We start from the raw sequence: 25,315 nt of genomic DNA on the forward strand, positions 1-25,315 counted from the left end.
GTAGTTGTTGGCCCGATTTGCTGGTACAGAGTACTGAGCAGTCAGCACCATGGACAGCGGTCTGTGTCTCGGCAAACGGCCCCCTCCCTGTCTCTCAGACACTGGCAGAGGTTACCGGCATTCCAGGGGTTAGCAGCCCCTCCTGCTGATCCCAGCGCAGTGGAGAGACAGGGAGTTGCTGATTGCCCCCCCCATGTGTAATGTGTTAGAGTGTGCATGTGTGTTTACGTGTGTGTGCAATGTGTACATATGTGTGTCCCCTCCTCTCACACACCTTACCTTCCCTCCTTCCCCAGCTCTCCCTCCCATCCCCCAGTCTATGGGATTCAGCACCAAGGAGAGCAGCAGAACAATGGCCAATCCAGGGAGCGTCTACAAACTGTCAGCTTCTGCCCCCCCAGCAGGTGTGCCGGGTCCCATGCCCCCTACCTACCCCAGCACAGAAGTAGCAGGCAGGGCAGTGCGAGGGCTGGGTGTTAAATAAAGCCCCCCCCCCAGTAAAGACCCAGTGAAACCAGTTCTCCCGGTACACTGGATTAACCCTATGAGATCTGGCAAGGTCACAAGGGATGCACCGATCACCCCCTATAGTAATCGACAACTCCCTCCTGCCACTATATATCATGTGATCTTCTGCCCTGCTGGGGGCAATCTACCCATCCTCAGCGGTGGACTACCACTCACTGCACCCTCAGCCAGCCAGGTCAGTTAGAGTGGCTGCTATATGTACATGAATATGCCTCTGCCCCAGTGGGAGTTATAGTCCACACCAGCTGCTGTGCCTGTGGATGTGTGAAGGAGATTGATGGGAGTTGGGGTAGCTTCGGCAGTCCGCGCCTGCCATCTGAACCAATCCCCAGCCCCTGTCGGCTTGTGCGTTTGTGGACTTGCGTGTCACTTTACCCACAGCCCCTCACTCTGACATCATCCCTTGTCAGGCTGGGGCGGACTCTCGGCAGAGGAGGGAGGGGGCAGTTGTTGAGAAAGAAAAGATTTGCCATCAGACCTCAAGATCCACTGAAGGGAGAAGCAGCTGTTTCCAGAGGAGGGGGGAAGAGGTCTGGATCAATAACCCCCCTCAAAAAAAAAAAAGAACCTGAAGTCTCTGTCCACGGACTGTGGGATCGATACTCTAATTAACTGCCCTGCAAGCTGCATCACTCCGAGGCAGACGTAGCAGGGGCACTTCTCAGGCTGGCCTGGCACTAAGCAAGCACCCAGAGGCACAACCAGCACCCCGCAGGACTCAGAGCAGTGGGAGTCTGCTCGCTCGTGCCTTCCGTGCCCCTCTCCCCTGTACCCACCTCGCCCCAATGAAGGAGCCAGATGCCATCAAACTTTTCATCGGGCAGATTCCCAGGAACCTGGAGGAGAAGGACCTCAAGCCCATCTTCGAGCAGTTTGGGAAAATTTATGAACTTACAGTCATCAAGGATAAATTCACAGGGATGCACAAAGGTAAGAGCAGAGGGGAGCCGATGCTGCCGAGGAGGCAGGTGATGCCGAGGAGGCGAGGAGATGCGATTAGGAGAAGGGGGATTGAAAGGGAGAGAATGGCAAAGGTGTGTGGGGGAAAGTAAGGAGGGGCAGGGAGAGCACAGGGGAGCGAGTGTGCCAAAAGGAGGGAGATTGGAAGTAAACGAGGGTGAAGGAGAGGACACCGGGGCAGCGGAAGGGAAATGGAATGGGATTTTTTATGAAAGTCACTAGGAGATTGGAAGGTTTGTTGGTAGAGGTGAGGAGGAATAACCCAGAAACAGTGATGAGTGGGGGACACAAAGATGACTGACAGGTGGAGGGAGAAGAGCAGGGAATGCCTAACAAAGAGGGGAAGACAGAAAGCAGGTGGGCCATCCCCAAAGGGGGTTACCAATGAGACAGAGAGAGAGACAAAGAGAGATGACAAGAGATGGGCCAGAGAGATGGGGAGTGAGGGCCAAGGAGATGGGGAGTGAGGCCAGAGAGATAGGGAGTGAGGGCCAGGGAAATGGGGAGTGAGAGCCAAGGAGATGGGGAGTGAGAGCCAAGGAGATGGGGAGTGAGAGCCAAGGAGATGGGGAGTGAGAGCCAAGGAGATGGGGAGTGAGGACCAAAGAGATAGGGAATGAGGGCTAGAGAAATTGGGAGTAAGGGCCAGAGAGATTGGCAAGGGAGATGGGGGTGAGAGCCAAGGAGATGAGGGCCAGGGAGATGTAGAGAGATGGAGAGAAGGGCTCTCGGTGACGTGGTTGGTCAGTGCTGGTTTATGGGGGTGAGGGATGGACCCCAGCCCTGGAGAACAATGCCCCTGTGGCCGGCGTTCCACCGAGGGGTGACAGGCTGGGGAATGCTGTGGGTGGGGGAGGAGATGCGAGGAAGACTCTGTGACAGATGGCAGGGGACAGGACAAAAAGATCAAAAAACACTTAATGAAGCAGCACTGGTTAAGCTGGGGGTGGGGGGGTGGGAACAGAAGGGTAAATCCTTCCCATCTTGTCAAACAAGACGTCACAGGCCTAAGTCTCCGGATAAACACAGGACCACCCCTCTGTACCATCATACACCCCTCGCCGCGCTCCCCTGTGAACCAGACCTTTAATATAAACCCTGCCCTCTCCATATATCACTAGATTGTAAGCTCCTTGGGACAGGGTCTCTCATTATATCACTAGACTGTAAGCTCTTTGGGACAGGGTCTGCCATTATACCGCTAGACTGTAAGCTCCTGGGACAGGGTCTCCCATTATACCGCTAGACTGTAAGCTCTTGGGACAGGGTCTCCCATTATACTGCTAGACTGTAAGCTCTTTGGGACAGGGTCTCCCATTATACTGCTAGACTGTAAGCTCTTTGGGACAGAGTCTCCCATTATACTGCTAGAATGTAAGCTCTTTGGGACAGGGTCTCCCATTAAACCTGTGAGCCTCTTAGTGGTGGCATAAATACAATGCATTCTGCTTTTATACCTGTTGTGTTTCATGCTTTGCATTAGCTGGCTGTGCGGTACAGAGCTGTGTATATTGCCTGCGCTGTGCAAATCACACACAGAATACAAACATCACTGGATTTGCTGGGTTTGTTCTGTTCCTGGGAAGCTGGATGTGAGAATGCCTGGTCCAGACCCCCCCCCATACCCCTGTTAATCCTCCCTTTTACTTTTATGAGACCCCAAAGACGTAGAAACGTTAATGGACCGTAAAGACCACTTAATTGGTTTACTGTTAACCCAGTGGGTGCCGGTTTTGATGGATGGTGACCACTTCATGCCACTGAAACACAACAAAAAACCATGTTGGGAATCAAATGGCTTTAAAGATTTCTGTGACGGCCTTTCAACACGCTCCGCCAGATGAGGGGGTGCCAAGCTGAATCGTACATGTTTTTTGCTAAAGACCTTTTGTTTTTTTATTTGTTTGTTTTTTTATTGGGGGTATGTAAACATTAATTAACCAATTAATTAAAGTAATGGCGTTACATATATTATGATCTGAGTGACTTGCGTATTTTGGGTACACCCAAAGAGAGAGATTTGATAAAAAAGGAGAGACGGGAGAGGGGATATGCTGATAGAAACAGAAGGGATATGCTGATAGAAACAGAAGGGATATAGTGGTAGAGAGAGAAGGGAGAGGGGATATAGTGGTAGAGAGAGAAGGGAGAGGGGATATGGTGATAGAAAGAGAAGGGAGAAGGGATATAGTGGTAGAGAGAGAAGGGAGAGGGGATATGGTGATAGAAAGAGAAGGGATATGGTGATAGAAAGAGAAGGGAGAAGGGATATGGTGATAGAAAGAGAAGGGAGAAGGGATATGGTGATAGAGTGGAGATATGATAAAACATAGGAGAAAGGGCAGAGGGAGAATTCTTTCTGAGAATGAAGAGTGGGGTGGTTAACAGAAAGAGAAGGGAGAGGGGGTATGGTGATACAGAGAGAAGGGAGAGGGGGGTATGGTGATACAGAGAGAGAAGGGCGAGGGGGTATGGTGATACAGAGAGAGAAGGGAGAGGGGGTATGGTGATACAGAGAGAGAAGGGAGAGGGGGTATGGTGATACAGAGAGAGAAGGGCGAGGGGGTATGGTGATACAGAGAGAGAAGGGAGAGGGGGTATGGTGATACAGAGAGATGGGAGAGGGGGTATGGTGATACAGAGAGAGAAGGGAGAGGGGGGTATGGTGATACACAGAGAGATGGGAGAGGGGGTATGGTGATACAGAGAGAGAAGGGAGAGGGGGTATGGTGATACAGAGAGAGAAGGGAGAGGGGGGTATGGTGATACACAGAGAGATGGGAGAGGGGGTATGGTGATACAGAGAGAGAAGGGAGAGGGGGTATGATGATACAGAGAGAGAAGGGCGAGGGGGGTATGGTGGTACAGAGAGAGAAGGGAGAGGGGGTATGGTGATACAGAGAGAGAAGGGAGAGGGGGTATGGTGATACAGAGAGAGAAGGGAGAGGGGGTATGGTGATACAGAGAGAGAAGGGAGATGGGGTATGGTGATACAGAGAGAGAAGGGAGATGGGGTATGGTGATACAGAGAGAGAAGGGAGAGGGGGTATGGTGATACAGAGAGAGAAGGGAGATGGGGTATGGTGATACAGAGAGAGAAGGGAGACGGGGTATGGTGATACAGAGAGAGAAGGGAGACGGGGTATGGTGATACAGAGAGAGAAGGGAGACGGGGTATGGTGATACAGAGAGAGAAGGGAGACGGGGTATGGTGATACAGAGAGAGAAGGGAGACGGGGTATGGTGATACAGAGAGAGAAGGGAGAGGGGGTATGGTGATACAGAGAGAGAAGGGAGAGGGGGTATGGTGATACAGAGAGAGAAGGGAGATGGGGTATGGTGATACAGAGAGAAGGGAAAGGGGGTTATGATAAAATAAAGGTGAGAAGGCAGAGGGGAAATTATTTTGTGAGAAAGGTGGAGTAGGATTGATAACAGAGAGAAGGGAGAGGGGATATGATAAAATAGAGAGAAAGAACATTTGATAAACCAGGAGAGAATATGATAATGAGGAGAGAAGGGAGAGGGCGTATGGTGATAGAGAGAGGAGAGCGGATATGATAAACCAGGAGAGAATATGATAATGAGGAGAGAAGGGAGAGGGCGTATGGTGATAGAGAGAGGAGAGCGGATATGATAAACCAGGAGAGAATATGATAATGAGGAGAGAAGGGAGAGGGCGTATGGTGATAGAGAGAGGAGAGCGGATATGATAAACCAGGAGAGAATATGATAATGAGGAGAGAAGGGAGAGGGCGTATGGTGATAGAGAGAGGAGAGCGGAGTATGATAAAACGTACTAGTTTTTTTTTGGTGAGAAGCTGTTTATTTGCAGAAAAATATTGCTAAGGGTTGAAGAAGACAGTTACATGCTGGGGGGCAGGGGACCTGGGGGGCTGGGGACCTGGGGGGGCTGGGGACCTGGGGGGCAGGGGGGCTGGGGTAATTTGAATTCAAAAACAGGATGGAGCATTTCTTGTAGCAGGTGTGTAGATATCTGGGCATCGGGGACTGCGTCTGTGGCATAGCTGGGGCGCGTCTCCTGGCTGGGGATACTGAGAATTGCCGCCGTGTATACGGACGTAACCCAAGACACGGGCTGCGTGTAACCAAATCACCTGCTAACTGCGTGTCGTGTCAGTAGGTGTGCATGTAACCGGCCCCTGCCAGGCTGCCAGCTGATTTCACCCGGACAGACACAGACGATTCCGAAATTATTTAATCTGTACGGCTCTGCCAAGCCTGCCCCCCAACAAATAAACATGTGAAAAGGAGACCTGTGAGGTTTGGGGGGCTCTGTGCACATGAAGAAGAGACCTGTGAGGTTTGAGGGGCTCTGTGCACATGAAGAAGAGACCTCTGAGGTTTAGGACAGTGTTATATTGTATACCTATTCCGGCCTGTAACTCTGTGCTCACGCTTTGTGTCTCTTGCAGGATGTGCGTTTCTCACGTACTGTGCCCGGGAGTCGGCACTAAAAGCCCAGAGTGCCCTCCATGAGCAGAAGACCCTCCCAGGGGTAAGTGAGCTTCTTCTCGTCTCGCTCTTTCCATCGCTCCCCACTAACCGTGAAAGAGCCGGTGTTGCAGGGGCTGCCGGTGTTGCAGGGGCTGCCGGTGTTGCAGGGGCTGCCGGTGTTGCAGGGGCTGCCGGTGTTGCAGGGGCTGCCGGCTCGCAGGGCTCTCTGTTGGACGAGGTGTAAAAATAGGCGGCTATTATTACCTTTTGCTTAAGGAAGTGTCATCACTTCGGGAGGGCCGTGTCCCCGGTGGCATTTCGCCATCTGTGCGAGTTCCATGGATAGACCCGGCCTGGGAATTCACGCGCAAACCCTCACCTGACTGTATCCTTCCTCTCAGTGCTCAAACCCACGGGCAAAGCAAACATATTAATGTTCCAGAAAGGGGCGTGGGTTCATAGACTGGCCAACCAGCAGAGGAGGTGGAAGCGCATACATGGGGTATAGTCACCTAACAGGGAATAGTGCAGACCCCAAAAGCCACGGCGTACTACATTTACTGCGTACTACTGCGTTTCGCCCCATTGCGTATTGGGGAAGACCCGGCGCGTTCCGTTGCTCCCCCTGTTCTGTGGCTGGTGTGTTCATTTTTCACGGCAATACAACTCCCTTGTTAGTGAACTTTCCTTTTTAGTGGACCCCCCGTGGGGGATATCTTCGGTTAAAGAACGCAGCCTCCCACCGGCATTTAATGGGTCGCTGTACGGCGGGATTACAGTCCCCCGCGCATGGAGGCCACAGACGCACGTAAACACGGACGCTCGCCCTTCCCTGCCCTTTATAGGGCGGAATCAGAGCCGGGATTAACTGCCAATGAAACATTGACACCAAAGGGTTAATTTCATGATACGGTTAGGGGGAAGAGGTCTGCATGGTTTTGGGGGGCTCTGGGCACCGTGATTTTAGGCCGCGGGGGCAAGTAATGGAGCAGACAGGGAATCAGAGAAAAGTGAAGCAGGCAGTGATAGCGCGCGTGGGGGGGATCAGGGAGGTGATCGGGGGTCCGCCGCCGCCGTCTTCTGTCCCTTAATTGGCATAAAAAGCTTACTGTCCGTCGGCCATTAATCCTCTCAGGAAGGAGCCGGCGGGAGGTCTGACGCGTCTCACCCTCTCTGCTCGTTCCAAGAAACTGCTGAGTAAGAGTGACGGGACGTGAGAAGATTGGGGGTGAGCGTGCGGGTCATGCGTGTAACAGACACGGAGGGACGAATGCCGCGATACCCCGAGTATATCAGCACGGCGAGCAGCATAGTATGATATAGCATGATATAGTACGATATAGTATGATGTCAGAGACGTGTCATTAGAGTGCGCGTGTATCTATAACACTGTATGTGATTAATACCTGCGCTCTGTGGATTGAAGGTGGTGGCACGGGGTCCAGGCCGCGTTGTCCCTCGCTGCTGGTGCTCGGGTCAGAACTCGTAATCCACGAGCCACACAGCATGCTGGGATACGGAGAGATTATGATTTGATTGGATAATCCTGGGATTAGCGGGGGGCTCTGGGATTTCGTACGGGAGATTAGAGTTGGAATCAGTACACAGCTGGCTTCTGATCTGAAGGCCACACCGTGTCGTCCCTCCGCTCCCCCAGCCACGCTGCCTATGGGTCCCTGAAAGTGACCGGTGCCAAGGAGCTAGGCATAGTGTCAGCCATTATCATCACTCACAGCCGGGGCCCCACTGTGTTCCTGCAAAGAGCCCGCTCTGATGGACACCCCGCATGTCCCGTCCTACCTTGTTAGGTCGTTAAGGGCTCAAGTAATTCTATGGACATTGACCTCATTATTTCCAGCAGCAGGTGACACGTTAACCACGGACGCTGCTTGACCTGCGTGGGAAGTCAATGGTTAATTGGCCCTTCATGGGGCCACGGAGAGCATCGGCCCCTCAAATGGGTTACTCTGACCCAAGGCCATCTTCTGCCAGCTTCATTACACGTTGTCACACCCTGTGGCCCTGGGCTAGCAGTGGCCCCTGAGTCATGAGTCTGGCCGGAAGCACAAACATAAAATTTCCTTGTGGCAGGCAGAGCAGCCGGGGGTTTAGAGCGACCTGCGCGAGGTTTGTGGGAGTTGAGTGTCGGGTATTGAAGGGCTGATTATACGGAATGCGTGGCAACCACCTCCTGAGACATTTAGACAGAAAATCATCAGAGAATGTCATGAGGAGAGGGACGGGGGGGGCAGGGGGGGCTGGAACTGAAATAAAGGGTGGAGCGGGTTAGGGAGAGGCGCTCCCTGATACCCCGGCAGTGGCGAGAACATTAACAAAACTGGCATCTGCCACCGATAGATGGATGGGTAGACGAAAGGATGGATGGATGAATGGATGGATAGATAGATGGGTGGATGGATAGATGGGTGGATAGACAGATAGACGGATGGATGGGTGGATAGACAGATAGACGGTGGATGGATAGACGGATGGATGGATAGACGGATGGATGGATAGACGGATGGATGGATAGTTGAATGGATGGATGGATGGATGGATAGATGGGTGGATAGATGGATAGATGGGTGGATGGATGGATGGATGGATGGATAGATGGATGGATGGATGGATAGACGGATGGATGGATGGATGGATGGATGGATAGATGGATGGATGGATGGATAGATGGATGGATGGATAGATGGATCGATGCCCCAAAATGATATATATATAACGCTACTTTATTGTACCGCATTAAACTGCGTGGAATACAGAGACGGTGTCACAAAATCCACCAGCACTCGAGGCTCTGTTCTCTCTTCTCTCCCTGTTCCTTTTCTTCCCCTTTTCACCACCTTCCCTCTTTGTTTTTTTCTTCTCCCCTTCTCCTTTATCCTTCTTTCCCTTTCCCTTTTCTGATCTCACCCCCTGCTCCCCTTTCTTCTCCCCTTCTCCCTTGTTTCTTCTTTCCCCTCTTCTTCCCTGACTCACTCTCTCACTTTTCTCCCCATCTCCCTCCTTTTCTCCTTTGATTTTTTCTTCCCTCTTTGCGTTCCTGACCATCTTACTCCTCTCCCTTTCTCCCTCACTGAAAACCCTTGTCCCTCCTTTTTCTCCTCTCTCACCCTGCTTCGTTATTCTCCCCTATATTCCACCCCCTCTCCGTGCATCCCTGATTCTTGACTTTCCGTAATCCTGGCTCGTTCCCGTCTCCTCCTTTTTAGCACTTTGTTTCTGTCCCTTTCATCTCTCACCCTTTTTCACACCCGTCTGTTTTCCAACCCCCGCTTTACTTATCTCTCTCTGTTCCCCTCCTTTAAATCTCTCCCCTTGTCTCTGATCATTGAGGTCTCTCCATCTCCCCCTTTTGCCCATCATTCACTGCCCCCACCCACTTATCCCGGTATTTTTCTTGGGGGAGATTGTACTCCCCCATCCCATTGTTTACAGTGAGAAGTGATGACGTGACTTTAGTTACCTGGCAACCTTCAGGATAAATCGGGGTGAGTGGGTGGTTGCTAGGGAGCGTGTTCTCTGGTTTCCATAGTTACCAATCATCTGGCTCTTTTGTCAGTGAATGAAATGCTGGTACAGGCTGGCTGTAATTACATGGCATATCGGGGAGACCTTACACTGCACAGGGCACGTTAGGGGTGCCAAATGATTTAACCCTCTGCCTGCCTGTGGTGTAAGGGACTTGGACTGACACCTAGGGTTTTAAGTGATGTAGAACTTCGGTGTACTGCGTCTCCCATCATTCTGAGCCAGCCTGTGCACACACATCCTCCTAAATAGCCCAATCTCTACCCCAGCCGTTGCCTCAGACCCTTCACTCTGACTACGTGCCCCTCACTAGCCCATCCCTCCCTCCTCCATATTTTTGCAACCTCACCCCCCACCATTGCTTGTTATCTCTAAGCCTCCCCCATCTCTGCAAGGCCTCTAACAGAGCATCACTTGCTGGGGGATACAACCGTCGCCTAGCAACAGCTGGGATGGGATGCAGAGATGAATACCATGGCAACATTTCTTCCCTTCTAAAGCACCAGAATTAGCGATTAACCCTGTCTGTGCCGACAGAAAGTCAGCCTATTAAAGCTGTGGAATGGCAGCCCGTATTAATGGCTTTATGGCTTGTTGGTGTTAATGAGCGCATGAAATATGCATACAGGAACAGGACGAGAGACGGGCATGAGTACACAATACTAACGCACAACCACAAACCCCTGTGGGCACCCGATAGGCATTACTCTCCAAATATACCCATGCAGGGCTTGGCTAGTGACGCTGATACATTGTATGTACATTGTATGTACATTGTATGCTAGTGACGCTGATACATTGTATGTACATTCTCTGCTAGTGACGCTGATACATTGTATGTACATTCTCTGCTAGTGACGCTGATACATTGTATGTACATTGTCTGCTAGTGACGCTGATACATTGTATGTATATTGTATGTTAGTGACGCTGATACATTGTATATATATTGTATGCTAGTAACGCTGATACATTGTATGTATATTGTCTGCTAGTGACGCTGATACATTGTATGTACATTCTCTGCTAGTTACCCTGATACATTGTATGTATATTGTCTGCTAGTTACCCTGATACATTGTATGTATATTGTCTGCTAGTGACGCTGATACATTGTATGTACATTGTATGTATATTGTATGTTGGTGAAGCTGATACATTGTATGTACATTGTATGCTAGTGATGCTGATACATTGTATGTACATTCTCTGCTAGTTACCCTGATACATTGTATGTATATTGTCTGCTAGTGACGCTGATACATTGTATGTATATTGTATGTTGGTGACGCTGATACATTGTATGTACATTGTCTGCTAGTGACGCTGATACATTGTATGTATATTGTATGTTAGTGACGCTGATACATTGTATGTATATTGTATGTTAGTGATGCTGATACATTGTATGTATATTGTCTGCTAGTAACGCTGATACATTGTATGTACATTGTATGTTAGTGACGCTGATACATTGTATGTATATTGTATGTTAGTGATGCTGATACATTGTATGTACATTCTCTGCTAGTTACCCTGATACATTGTATGTATATTGTCTGCTAGTGACGCTGATACATTGTATGTATATTGTATGTTGGTGACGCTGATACATTGTATGTACATTGTCTGCTAGTGACGCTGATACATTGTATGTACATTGTATGTTAGTGACACTGATACATTGTATGTATATTGTATGCTAGTGACGCTGATACATTGTATGTACATTGTATGTTAGTGACGCTGATACATTGTATGTATATTGTATGTTAGTGATGCTGATACATTGTATGTATATTGTCTGCTAGTGACGCTGATACATTGTATGTATATTGTATGTTGGTGACGCTGATACATTGTATGTACATTGTCTGCTAGTGACGCTGATACATTGTATGTATATTGTATGTTAGTGACGCTGATACATTGTATGTATATTGTATGTTAGTGACGCTGATACATTGTATGTATATTCTCTGCTAGTGACGCTGATACATTGTATGTATATTGTATGTTGGTGAAGCTGATACATTGTATGTACATTGTCTGCTAGTGACGCTGATACATTGTATGTATATTGTATGTTAGTGACGCTGATACATTGTATGTATATTGTATGTTAGTGACGCTGATACATTGTATGTATATTCTCTGCTAGTGACGCTGATACATTGTATGTATATTGTATGTTGGTGAAGCTGATACATTGTATGTACATTGTCTGCTAGTGACGCTGATACATTGTATGTATATTGTATGTTAGTGACGCTGATACATTGTATGTATATTGTATGCTAGTGACGCTGATATATTGTATGTACATTGTATGTTAGTGACGCTGATAGATTGTATGTATATTGTATGCTAGTGACGCTGATACATTGTATGTACATTGTATGTTAGTGACGCTGATATATTGTATGTATATTGTATGTTAGTGAAGCTGATACATTGTATGTACATTGTCTGCTAGTGATGCTGATACATTGTATGTATATTGTATGCTAGTGACGCTGATACATTGTATGTACATTGTATGTTAGTGACGCTGATATATTGTATGTATATTGTATGTTAGTGACGCTGATACATTGTATGTACATTGTCTGCTAGTGACGCTGATACATTGTATGTATATTGTATGTTAGTGACGCTGATACATTGTATGTATATTGTATGCTAGTGACACTGATACATTGTATGTATATTGTATGCTAGTGACACTGATACATTGTATGTATATTGTATGTTAGTGACGCTGATACATTGTATGTACATTGTATGTTAGTGACGCTGATACATTGTATGTATATTGTCTGCTAGTGACGCTGATATATTGTATGTACATTGTATGTTAGTGACGCTGATATATTGTATGTACATTGTATGTTAGTGACACTGATACATTGTATGTATATTGTATGTTAGTGATGCTGATACATTGTATGTATATTGTCTGCTAGTGACGCTGATATATTGTATGTACATTGTCTGTTAGTGACGCTGATATATTGTATGTTAGTGACGCTGATACATTGTATGTATATTGTATGCTAGTGACGCTGATACATTGTATGTATATTGTATGCTAGTGACGCTGATACATTGTATGTATATTGTATGTTAGTGACGCTGATACATTGTATGTATATTGTATGCTAGTGACGCTGATACATTGTATGTATATTGTATGTTAGTGACGCTGATACATTGTATGTATATTGTATGTTAGTGACGCTGATACATTGTATGTATATTGTATGCTAGTGACGCTGATACATTGTATGTATATTGTATGTTAGTGACGCTGATACATTGTATGTACATTGTATGTTAGTGACGCTGATACATTGTATGTATATTGTATGTTAGTGACGCTGATACATTGTATGTATATTGTATGTTAGTGACGCTGATACATTGTATGTACATTGTATGTTAGTGACGCTGATATATTGTATGTATATTGTATGTTAGTGAAGCTGATACATTGTATGTACATTGTCTGTTAGTGACGCTGATATATTGTATGTATATTGTATGCTAGTGACGCTGATACATTGTATGTACATTGTATGTTAGTGACGCTGATATATTGTATGTATATTGTATGTTAGTGACGCTGATACATTGTATGTACATTGTCTGCTAGTGACGCTGATACATTGTATGTATATTGTATGTTAGTGACGCTGATACATTGTATGTATATTGTATGCTAGTGACACTGATACATTGTATGTATATTGTATGCTAGTGACACTGATACATTGTATGTATATTGTATGTTAGTGACGCTGATACATTGTATGTACATTGTATGTTAGTGACGCTGATACATTGTATGTATATTGTCTGCTAGTGACGCTGATATATTGTATGTACATTGTATGTTAGTGACGCTGATATATTGTATGTACATTGTATGTTAGTGACACTGATACATTGTATGTATATTGTATGTTAGTGACGCTGATACATTGTATGTATATTGTCTGCTAGTGACGCTGATATATTGTATGTACATTGTCTGTTAGTGACGCTGATATATTGTATGTTAGTGACGCTGATACATTGTATGTATATTGTATGCTAGTGACGCTGATACATTGTATGTATATTGTATGCTAGTGACGCTGATACATTGTATGTATATTGTATGTTAGTGACGCTGATACATTGTATGTATATTGTATGCTAGTGACGCTGATACATTGTATGTATATTGTATGTTAGTGACGCTGATACATTGTATGTATATTGTATGTTAGTGACGCTGATACATTGTATGTATATTGTATGCTAGTGACGCTGATACATTGTATGTATATTGTATGTTAGTGACGCTGATACATTGTATGTACATTGTATGTTAGTGACGCTGATACATTGTATGTATATTGTATGTTAGTGACGCTGATACATTGTATGTATATTGTATGCTAGTGACGCTGATACATTGTATGTACATTGTATGCTAGTGACGCTGATACATTGTATGTACATTGTATGTTAGTGACGCTGATACATTGTATGTACATTGTATGTTAGTGACGCTGATACATTGTATGTATATTGTATGTTAGTGACGCTGATACATTGTATGTAAGGGGCAGGGGTATTGTCAGTGCTGTATTAATTACCCCCTTTGGGTCTACAGTTTGGGGAACCTGCCGGTGGTTTCCTTAGACAGCCCTTCTCTGTGTGACATAATCCACGTAAAAGCGGTGGTAAAGTGGAGGCTACTTGTACCTTGCTGTATATAAAGCGGCTGCGCATGGATAGGGCCACGCACCATGGACACAGCGCGTTTCCAATGACGGGATGAGTAGAGCTGCGTGTATCACAGGGCAGAGTCGGTGGGGGCAGGGTAATTACAGACAGGCAGGGCCCTGGGGCCGGGCAGTCACCAGCTATTTTATTCATGAATATTGGACCCCAGGTGGCTCAGTGCTGGCTGGCCGCTTGCCATCTCGCATTGGCCACCCCCAAGCTAAAATTTCCTATGTACCAGCATTGTGGCCCCAACACAAAGAGCCCCTTGTGTGTCTTCCCCCTGGGGCAAATTGTTAATCAGCGAGGGGCCAACGCGGATCAGGGAAAGCGTCCAGCGCACCCAGCCACATTCCATGGAAAAATAGGAGGATTTGGGGCAAAATGCGGCACACGGTATGTCACAATGCTTGAAAAGAGCTCTGGAAACGGGATGAAAGCGTTGGCACACGCGGTGTGTGATATGACGAGCCGCGGGGAAAGCGGGAGGATTATTTATACCGTGATTTTTCCTTTTCTATTAATGATGAATCCTCAGGTGAGGACGGCGTCGGCTCGTTCATTGGGAGATCTGTAGTTAAGGCGTCCGTGGTCCTGATGTGGGCCTGTTAACCCATCCCAGTGTGATGCTGGATGACGGGGGCTTCTCGGGCTCTGATCGGGCTCTGATCGGGCTCTGGCCACCGGTGTGGTCCATAAGGGCTGGCTGATTTACGGACACGTGGCTGTCACTGGCAGATGTGGCCCGTCCCGAGCTGAATGCGGACACGCCGGGCGCAGGGAAGCCATGTTCAGTGGTGTTATCTCTTTTTACGTGACAGGTCTGTGCAATTAGGGGCTAATTGATGTGCGCTGGTCAGGGGCCGCAGTGATTAGAGGGGATTCAGGAGACCCCCCAATCAGTCACAGATCAGTCTGTGGGCACCTACGTGGGTACATTAGCGTTGGGTATCGGTCTGCGCTTCGTGATTGGCGGCTCCCACTTTATTTTAAATTAAATCGGGAAATCTTGCTTTATTATTATCTAATTGACCCTAAGTGCCCGCAAGGCTGACACCCCTCGCTATAACTGCCCCCTGGGCATCCTACCCCTCAGCCCCCCACAAACAGCATGCGCTCCATAATTAGTCATTTGACATCAATTGACGAGTTACTGGCATACTGTAATATGTTTGCATGTTGGGATGTAACGTAACACGCGTGTCTGCCAGCACATCAATGACTTAGTGATTCACGGCGACGGATTTATTGATTCATTGCTCTGATGTATTGATAGATTGTGACACTGCGGTGTATTAAACACTAATACATTGATTCCCTTTGACACGGTAACACACTCACACTCACATCCTGGGGCAGGCATTAGGCGTGTGTCAGGTGATGAGTGCCTGGGGATTGCTCTGCAATCGGGATTTCGGCCTCTCGGGATTTTGGGCTCCATGGATTTTGGGCTCTCGGGATTTCGGGCTCTCAGGATTTCGGGCTCTCGGGATTTCGGGCTCTCAGGATTTCGGGCTCTCGGGATTTCGGGCTCTCGGGATTTCGGGCTCTCAGGATTTCGGGCTCTCGGGATTTCGGGCTCTCGGGATTTCGGGCTCTCTAGATTTCGGGCTCCAGGGATTTCGGGCTCTCGGGATTTCGGCCTCTCGGGATTTCGGGCTCTCGGGATTTTGGGCTCCAGGGATTTCGGGCTCCAGGGATTTCGGGCTCTCAGGATTTCGGGCTCTCAGGATTTCAGAGAGGCAGGGCTCTGGGGCTCTCGGGATTTCGGGCTCCAGGGATTTCGGAGAGGCAGGGCTCTGGTGCTCTCGGGATTTCGGGCTCCAGGGATTTCGGGCTCTCGGGATTTCGGAGAGGCAGGGCTCTGGGGCTCTCGGGATTTCGGAGAGGCAGGGCTCTGGGGCTCTCGGGATTTCGGGCTCCAGGGATTTCGGAGAGGCAGGGCTCTGGGGCTCTCGGGATTTCGGGCTCCAGGGATTTCGGGCTCCAGGGATTTCGGGCTCCAGGGATTTCGGGCTCTCGGGATTTCGGAGAGGCAGGGCTCTGGGGCTCTCGGGATTTCGGAGAGGCAGGGCTCTGGGGCTCTCGGGATTTCGGGCTCCAGGGATTTCGGAGAGGCAGGGCTCTGGGGCTCTCGGGATTTCGGTCTCCAGGGATTTCGGGCTCCAGGGATTTCGGGCTCTCGGGATTTTGGGCTCTCGGGATTTCGGGCTCTCGGGATTTCGGGATTTCGGAGAGGCAGGGCCCTGGGGCTCTCGGGATTTCGGGCTCTCGGGATTTCGGGATTTCGGGCTCTCGGGATTTTCTCATGTTCTATTCTCTCTGTTTCAGATGAATCGGCCAATTCAAGTGAAACCAGCAGACAGTGAAAGCCGAGGAGGTACCGATCTCCCCCAAAACATCTACCCCCATCCTCTAACCTCTGCCTGCTCCCACCTTATAACCCGTCCCGATCCACATCTGCCCCTCTACATCCAGTGGGGTAATTCTGTGTATGGATCCTGTGTTTATTAGTGCTGATGTATGTGTGCTGAGCTACTAAACCCCTTGTAAACGCATAGTAACTGCAGATTAGGGCCCGTCCCATGGGGCCCCCGTGTTACACGTCCGCTCCTGTACATCTCTGCCCGGCCCCATCTCTGCCCTCATCCCTGTCCTTTCCTGACCTCATCCCTGACGCTCCCTGCCTCGCCCCAGACCCCTTCCCTGTAGCTGCGGCCCCCAGCTGCTAACGTATCCTGTCTTCCCTCACTATTGTGCCCTCCGGGGCCACAGAGGACCGCAAGCTGTTTGTGGGGATGTTGGGGAAGCAGCAGACGGACGAGGACGTCCGGAGGATGTTTGAACCCTTTGGAAATATCGATGAGTGCACGGTGCTCCGGGGCCCCGACGGGACCAGCAAAGGTACGAGACACCGTGAGTGGCGGCTCTCACGCGGACACGTATGTGTGATAGCGGTACCTGGGGCTTAATTACGAGGCACGTGGACGTGAGGCACAGGGGCACACACTTCATCTGTCACATCTCACATACTTACCCCAACTACCCCCGGCATGGACTGGAAATACCCTCAGGGCACCGTGCCTGGGGTCTACAGAGACTCCAACTCCTATGATCCAGGTGCAAACCCCCAGCGCTGGCTTCTGTGGGGAGAAAAAAATACATTTATCATGGGTGGCGGGGACAATACCCTGTCTGGGATGATGGGAGTGGTAGTTGCCGCCTGCGCCCTGTCCCTTTGATGTGGCTCCTCTTTGTGGTCTAGTAGTGTGTTATTGTCTGTGGTTGCGGTGCTGTGTGTAGTGATGTGATTTCTCCCTCTCTCAAGGCTGTGCATTTGTGAAGTTTCAGACACACACCGAGGCGCAGGCTGCCATAAACACACTGCACGGAAGTCGGACTCTGCCGGTAAGTGGAGACATATATCCACTCCTCCTGTGACACGCACTGCCCTGTGATTGGGGGTGAGCACGTTTCCTCCTCAGCAGTCAGTGGCACAGTGTGTGTGTGTGTGTGTGTGTGTGTGTGTGTGTGTGTGTGTGGTGTATACTGTGTAATATGATGTGTATGCCGCGCATGCCGCGTGTCTCTCTCACCGTGTGCACTCATCGTGCCGTGCAGGGGGCCTCCTCCAGTTTGGTGGTGAAGTTCGCGGACACAGAGAAGGAGCGTGGCTTGCGCCGTATGCAGCAGGTGGCCAATCAGCTGGGCATGTTCAGTCCGATCGCACTGCAGTTCGGGGCGTACAGCGCGTACACACAGGCAGTAAGTGACCAGGTGAATTACTCGCTCTCCTCACCCCCACCAAATGTCTCTTCGTGTCTGTGGAGGCGACTGATTACATGTGTGACCTCACTAACGGGACAGTGTGACCTCATTAATACCACGTCAGACAGTGTGACCTCACTAACGGGACAGTGTGACCTCATTAATACCACGTCAGACAGTGTGACCTCACTAACGGGACAGTGTGACCTCATTAATACCACGTCAGACAGTGTGACTTCACTAACGGGACAGTGTGACCTCATTAATACCACGTCAGACAGTGTGACCTTACTAACGGGACAGTGTGACCTCACTAACAGGACAGTATGACCTCACTAACACCACATCACACAGTGTGACCTCACTAACAGGATAGTATGACCTCACTAACACCACGGCAGACTGTATGACCTCACTAACATTATCTCAGACAGTATGACCTCACTGACACCACGTCAGATAGTATGACCTTTCTTTGTCATTGTGCCCCCCACAGCTGATGCAGCAGCAGGCCGCCCTGGTGGCTGCCCATAGCGCTTACCTCAACCCCATGGCAACAATGGCTGCCGTGCAGATGCAGCAAATGGCGACAATCAACCCTAATGGGATCATAGCCACTCCCATCACTCCTGTCACTCCCATCACCTCCTCTTCAGGTGAGCGCACACTACACTGTGAGGCAGCGCTGTTGAATTTCTGGTGTCTGTTGCACTCTCACCCTGACTTTGGTGTCTGTTTAGGGACCAGTACCCCCCCAACACTCGCTGCAACCCCAGTACCTGCCATTACTGCCACACTGGGGGTAAATGGATACAGTGCCGTTCCCACTCAGAGCAGCGTACAGCCCAGTTCGGAGGCCATCTACACGAACGGTCTGCACCCTTACCCAGGTGAGTGCCCTGTTGGTGTATCTAATAGCCCCTGTGTGTGTTGATGCCCCCTGTGGGTATCTGCCCTCCATATGCATCATTCTCTTTGGCCTCTTTTTTCCTCAGCCCAGAGTCCGGTGACCCAGCTGGATCCTCTCCAACAAGCCTACGCCGGCATGCAGCATTACACAGGTACAGGGGACACCCCGCTAGGGGCATCAGCAGGGGGTTCAAGGCATCTCAGGCTGGGGTATTAATATAGACATTTCCCCCTGTGGGTATGAGGAGAAGCTTGTCTGTTAAGACATGAAGCTGGGGTTATTAACATGGGCAGGGTGTATGGAGGGGGCTGGGGTTATTAACAAGGGCAGGGTGTATGGAGGGGGCTGGGGTTATTAACAAGGGCAGGGTGTATGGAGGGGGCTGGGGTTATTAACAAGGGCAGGGTGTATGAGGGGGCTGGGGTTATTAACATGGGCAGGGTGTATGGAGGGGGCTGGGGTTATTAACATGGGCAGGGTGTGTGAGGGGGCTGGGGTTATTAACATGGGCAGGGTGTATGGAGGGGGCTGGGGTTATTAACATGGGCAGGGTGTATGGAGGGGGACTGGGGTCAGGATAGGAAGACAAGGTGCCAGCTCTCACATCTCCTATCACTCACAGCCGCATACCCAGCAGCGTACGGTTTGGTGAGCCCTGCATTCACTCAGCCTCAGGCTCTGCTCCCCCAGCAGCCTCCACAGCAACAGCAACAGAGAGAGGGTGAGTGTGACTTCATGAGTGTTCTGTCATCCGCTGTCATCTGCCCTTACCCAGTGCCCCCTGTCATCGCCCGCTGTCATCTGCCCTTACCCAGTGCCCCCTGTCATCGCCCGCCGTCATCTGCCCTTACCCAGTGCCACCTGTCATCACCCGCCGTCATCTGCCCTTACCCAGTGCCCCCTGTCATCACCCGCTGTCATCTGCCCTTACCCAGTGCCCCCTGTCATCACCCGCTGTCATCTGCCCTTACCCAATGCCACCTGTCATCACCCGCTGTCATCTGCCCTTACCCAGTGCCCCCTGTCATCACCCGCTGTCATCTGCCCTTACCCAGTGCCCCCTGTCATCACCCGCTGTCATCTGCCCTTACCCAATGCCACCTCTCATCACCCGCTGTCATCTGCCCTTACCCAGTGCCCCCTGTCATCACCCGCTGTCATCTGCCCTTACCCAATGCCACCTGTCATCACCCGCTGTCATCTGCCCTTACCCAGTGCCCCCTGTCATCACCCGCTGTCATCTGCCCTTACCCAGTGCCCCCTGTCATCACCCGCTGTCATCTGCCCTTACCCAATGCCACCCGTCATCACCCGCTGTCATCTGCCCTTACCCAGTGCCACCTCTCATCACCCAGCTACTCCCCCCTATTGCCATCCCCCTACCCCCTCTGCTGCCACAATGCTGTCATCCAGTTACCTCCTGCTATGCCATTCCAGCCCTGTTCTGTCACCCGCTGTTGTCACACTAGCCCCCTGCTGTCCCCCATTAGCAGCCCCAACTTCTAGCCCCTGCTATCGCGTCTAATGGAGAGCGTCCTGCCTTCCTGACAGGTCCTGAGGGCTGCAACATCTTCATCTACCATCTGCCCCAGGAGTTCACCGACTCCGAGATCCTGCAGATGTTTCTGCCCTTTGGAAACGTCATCTCCGCCAAAGTGTTTGTAGACCGAGCCACCAATCAGAGCAAGTGCTTTGGTGAGTGAGCTGCTACCCTGCGCGTTTTGCCCTATGTGCTGCGTGTCCTCTGACGTGTTATTCTCTCCCATGTGTTTTGCTGCATGTATGTGCTGCGTGTCCTCTGACGTGTTATTCTCTCCCATGTGTTTTGCTGCATGTATGTGCTGCGTGTCCTCTGACGTGTTATTCTCTCCCATGTGTTTTGCCGCATGTATGTGCTGCGTGTCCTCTGATGTGTTATTCTCTCCCATGTGTTTTGCCGCATGTATGCGCTGCGTGTCCTCTGACGTGTTATTCTCTCCCATGTGTTTTGCCGCATGTATGTGCTGCGTGTCCTCTGACGTGTTATTCTCTAACCATGTGTTTTGCCGCATGCATGTGCTGCGTGTCCTCTGACGTGTTATTCTCTCCCATGTGTTTTGCCGCATGTATGCGCTGCGTGTCCTCTGACGTGTTATTCTCTCCTGTGTGTTTTGCCACATGTATGCGCTGTGTGTTCTCTGACATGTTATTCTCTCCCGTGTGTTTTGCCGCATGTATGCGCTGTGTGTTCTCTAACATGTTATTCTCTCCCGTGTGTTTTGCCGCATGTATGTGCTGCGTGTCCTCTGACGTGTTATTCTCTCCCATGTGTTTTGCCGCATGTATGCGCTGCGTGTCCTCTGACATGTTATTCTCTCCCATGTGTTTTGCAGCATGTATGTGCTGCGTGTCCTCTGATATGTTATTCTCTCCCATGTGTTTTGCCGCATGTATGCGCTGCGTGTCCTCTGACGTGTTATTCTCTCCCATGTGTTTTGCCGCATGTATGCACTGCGTGTCCTCTGACATGTTATTCTCTCCCATGTGTTTTGCAGCATGTATGCACTGCGTGTCCTCTGACATGTTATTCTCTCCCATGTGTTTTGCCGCATGTATGTGCTGTGTGTTCTCTGACATGTTATTCTCTCCCATGTGTTTTGCCGCATGTATGCGCTGTGTATTCTCTGGCGTGTTATTCTCTCCCATGTGTTTTGCCGCATGTATGCACTGCGTGTCCTCTGACATGTTATTCTCTCCCATGTGTTTTGCCGCATGTATGCACTGCGTGTCCTCTGACATGTTATTCTCTCCCATGTGTTTTGCAGCATGTATGCGCTGCGTGTCCTCTGACATGTTATTCTCTCCCATGTGTTTTGCCGCATGTATGCACTGCGTGTCCTCTGACATGTTATTCTCTCCCGTGTGTTTTGCGTGTCACCTGATGAACCGTTTCCTCGCCTTACAGGATTCGTAAGCTTTGACAATCCCGGCAGCGCGCAGGCTGCCATCCAGGCAATGAACGGATTCCAGATTGGGATGAAGAGACTGAAAGTGCAACTCAAACGACCAAAAGATGCCAACCGACCATACTGAGGAGATCAGGTGGGTGCCCGTCGCATCAGGGTGGGCATAAATTATTACAATGGGTTAATGAGACTGGCCAGGTCTCCATCACGCACCGCAAGGGTTGGGTGCCCACCGTCCTCCGTCGGCCACAGGCGTTGGCATCCTAGGCTTTTTGTCACAGCTCCGAGGAGGAAGAAAGAGCGCTGGCACAGAACCCCGGCACAGAACCGCCAGGTAGTCCCGGGTATTTAATGTATTAACCCAGCTCAAAGCTGGTTTCGCGCATAGCCGATGTTTAACCCTTTGTTTGCCAGACAGAGTCCTCTTAATTCTGGAATCCGTATGACATGGGCAATAAGCTAATAAATATACATACTGTATTTATAGACATACGTGGATTTAGAGACTTCTCAAACTATACAGTATCTGTTTCTAAATAAGTGATTTATAAGAATATTAGGCAACCCACATGACCAAAAAAACAGCTTCTCTTTTTTTGCTGCTTGAAACCCTCCCACTTCGTGCCAGGGTCCAATCAAATCATGAGATGACTAATCCTAGCGTCCATTGGCTGCCCTCCGACTCATAGCACCGCCCCTTGTAAGTTGCATCCAATGGAATGACCGTGTTGTATTCAAAACTCCTCCGTAATTCCCCACCCCATTTCTCCTCCTCCACACCCCGCCCCTGAGGAGCAGTCCCACAGGAAGTCCCAGAAGTGTTTCGGATGCATGCATTGCCGTGTAACTCTGTATGCTGTCTCTTGTGCTCTGTAGTCTGTACAGGGCGCCACGAGAAGGAGTCACATCACCCTTTGCGAAACGCAGCCTTAACGTGTCACCAAAGAATCTGGCGTTTAGGAGCCCGTGGGGATCTTTAACCTGCGCTCTACTGAGTGCCAGCCATGTTGCAATGTGGAAAATTCCCTCCGTATTTCTGTAAATGTGACCAAACGTATTCCCCCTTGGGTCTCGATCCTTCGGGATGAGCGTATGCGGAGGTCTCTGGCACAGAGAGCCCCTGTGTACCCCGGCATCAGGAAGTGGGCATTTTGGGGGTGCGTTTGGTAAACGGTGATGTGATGGACCTGTGAGTGGCGATCACTTCTTGGTTCCTGGTAATTTCACTGGTAACCCTTCTCCCACCATCATGTCCCACTCACCACCTGTTCTGTGCCCGTTATGTACCCCCAGCGCTCCTCCGCTTCTCGCCCGTGGCTTGCGCTACCTCCTTGTTGCTCCTTCATCCTCTTTCACCCCTCGTCATCATCACACGATGAAGCCTTGGCGGTTTGTCGCTGTAGATGGCAGCGGAGCGGAGGCCAGTGTAGGTCATGTACCGGTTTTATAATCCACATCATTCCATATGGCGGAATATAGGGGGTTTACAAGCCATCACATTGACTCCTCACATTGACTCCACATGATCCAATTCTTCCATATATTTCACCCTCTGCATGTGAATTGGACCATGAGCTTCCGCTACCCCCTCTCTGGCTGTCACCTTAACCCAGGCCTTCATCCCGCTCACCTTCTTTATGCCTGTGGAATAGACGCCCCGCGAGGAACGACTGCTGCCCCCCTCGCCTCTGGGCTGGGAGTTTCATTACGCAGTGACCGGCTGCAGACCGACGCATTATCTACACTAATTCGGGCAACTTTTGGGACCGCAGAGCTCTTTGAGGGGGACAGAGCTGGGAAGAAGCTGCGTTAATCCCTAGAGGCACGATTCTGACCAAGTGTATTTTGGACAAGAGCGGACCCCTCCGTAGCTTTAGTATTGGGGTATCGACGGTCACAGAGTCTGGGCCGCAATCTTCTGTTCTCCAGCGGCTGGATGTAGACATGGAGGATAACTTCCCAAGCCCTTCTCCATGTCTGGCCCTGTGGCTTCTGATCCCTATGTATCTGGTAGTTTGGAATTCTGGATGATGCCTCCCATAAGCCCCTTGGTTCTCACACCCCGTCCTCCAGTCTCCGGCACGAATATAGAGGGGCCGTAAAAACATCTAATGAGGATAGGAGAGACTATGAGGTCCCCGAGAAGAGACTGAGTCCCCCGGTGCTCAGTGTCGTGTGACAAGCCCTCTCCGGGTAGGGTTGGGAGCGAGTGGACCCTGCACCTGAATAAAGTCAGTGTTTCGGTGACCTGGCCAAGCTAGTGAATGGACACTCCATGTGATTTGGGCAATGAGTGGGCACGCCTAGTGAATGGACACTCCATGTGATTTGGGCAATCGAGTGAAAAGTCATGGTAGTTTGGGGGTTATAATTAGCTAGAGGCCGGGTGGGTGATGCTCCTGAAGCCCCTCTTTCTTTCCGCTCCCCTTACACCCCATGCAAGCTGCTCTCCTAGGATTGAATCCCAGATTTGGGGCGCGGGGCTTGGCGGTGGCTTCGTCTGTTGTTCTGAGTGTCTCTTTTGCTTTGTGTTTCAGTGGGTGCATCTGATTTTGGGGTGCGAGGGGATCCTGGGTCCAGCCCCTCCCTCCTTTCTCTTTCCGCGCCTCACTACGGACTCCATTTACTGCTGCTGGACCAAGGATACCATATTTTCAGGGGAAAACTCAAACCACTGAACCTGGTAATCGCCCAAATATTAACCAGCAAAACCTCCACCCACTCTGCGGGGAGGCGGACACATTCCTGGCACTCAGAGCACATCCTGCGGGGTGAGGAGCGAGCAGGGCTAAGCGCTAAAAACGCAGGATTTATTTTCTACATGTCGAGCGACTGATGAAAAACAAAAAAAAAACTAAAAAAAAAAGCAAAGTACGGCGTTTAAAGCAGGAACGGGACTCGTGACTGCGAGACTGAGATTTCGTGTAGACGCAACGGCACACGGGGGATATACCGGGGGGTTATATTGTAGGATAAGGTTTATTTATTTGCCCCGGAGGGCTGTAAACATATGGCTTCTCCACATTTCACAGACAGTGCTGTCGCAAAAGGGGTTAAATATATATATATATTTATTAAAAAGTCTAAATACACAAGGAAATTTCAGTCCTTTTAAAACTGCGGAGGATTGTGAACAGAAACTTTGCTGTGTCAATGACCCCGTCCTACCCAAACAGCGAGGCACAGAGGGGGGGGTGCAATGCGGCCCCAATCCTGCTCGTTAAACCCAGCCATTATTATATGTGTAACAACCCTCAACCCATACAAGAAACGACATCCCTGTATCTAACCTGGCTGGGGGAAGACATTTTCATCTGCACATATAACTTCCTGTCCTATCGAGGCCACCACAGGAAGTGCTCATTCAGTGCACACGATAATCCCTTCCCCTGGTTTAAAACTAACCCTAGTTACACAATTACGTTTT

The 25,315-nt window shown here is 49.8% G+C and overlaps 1 protein-coding gene across 2 annotated transcripts; it reads left to right on the forward strand.

Annotated features, from left to right (window-relative positions):
- On the forward strand, positions 1–24,798 carry CELF3 (CUGBP Elav-like family member 3). Of its 2 annotated transcripts, none has more exons than XM_053474691.1 (13): positions 1–1,458; positions 5,925–6,007; positions 16,597–16,645; positions 17,041–17,169; positions 17,594–17,673; positions 17,887–18,042; positions 18,530–18,689; positions 18,774–18,923; positions 19,029–19,094; positions 19,566–19,664; positions 20,495–20,638; positions 21,888–22,024; positions 24,426–24,798. In XM_053474691.1, the coding sequence occupies exons 1-12, from the start codon at positions 1,314–1,316 to the stop codon at positions 22,013–22,015; spliced, it is 1,389 nt and encodes a 462-aa protein (XP_053330666.1). In that variant the 5' UTR covers positions 1–1,313; the 3' UTR covers positions 22,016–22,024; positions 24,426–24,798. The 2 variants fall into 2 exon arrangements, with proteins under 2 accessions (XP_053330666.1, XP_053330667.1); XM_053474692.1 differs by having other exon boundaries at positions 17,887–18,030.
- The last annotated feature ends 517 nt before the right edge of the window (positions 24,799–25,315 follow it).

Source organism: Spea bombifrons, chromosome 9 (assembly GCF_027358695.1).
Source record: "Spea bombifrons isolate aSpeBom1 chromosome 9, aSpeBom1.2.pri, whole genome shotgun sequence".
Lineage (NCBI taxonomy): Eukaryota > Metazoa > Chordata > Amphibia > Anura > Pelobatidae > Spea > Spea bombifrons.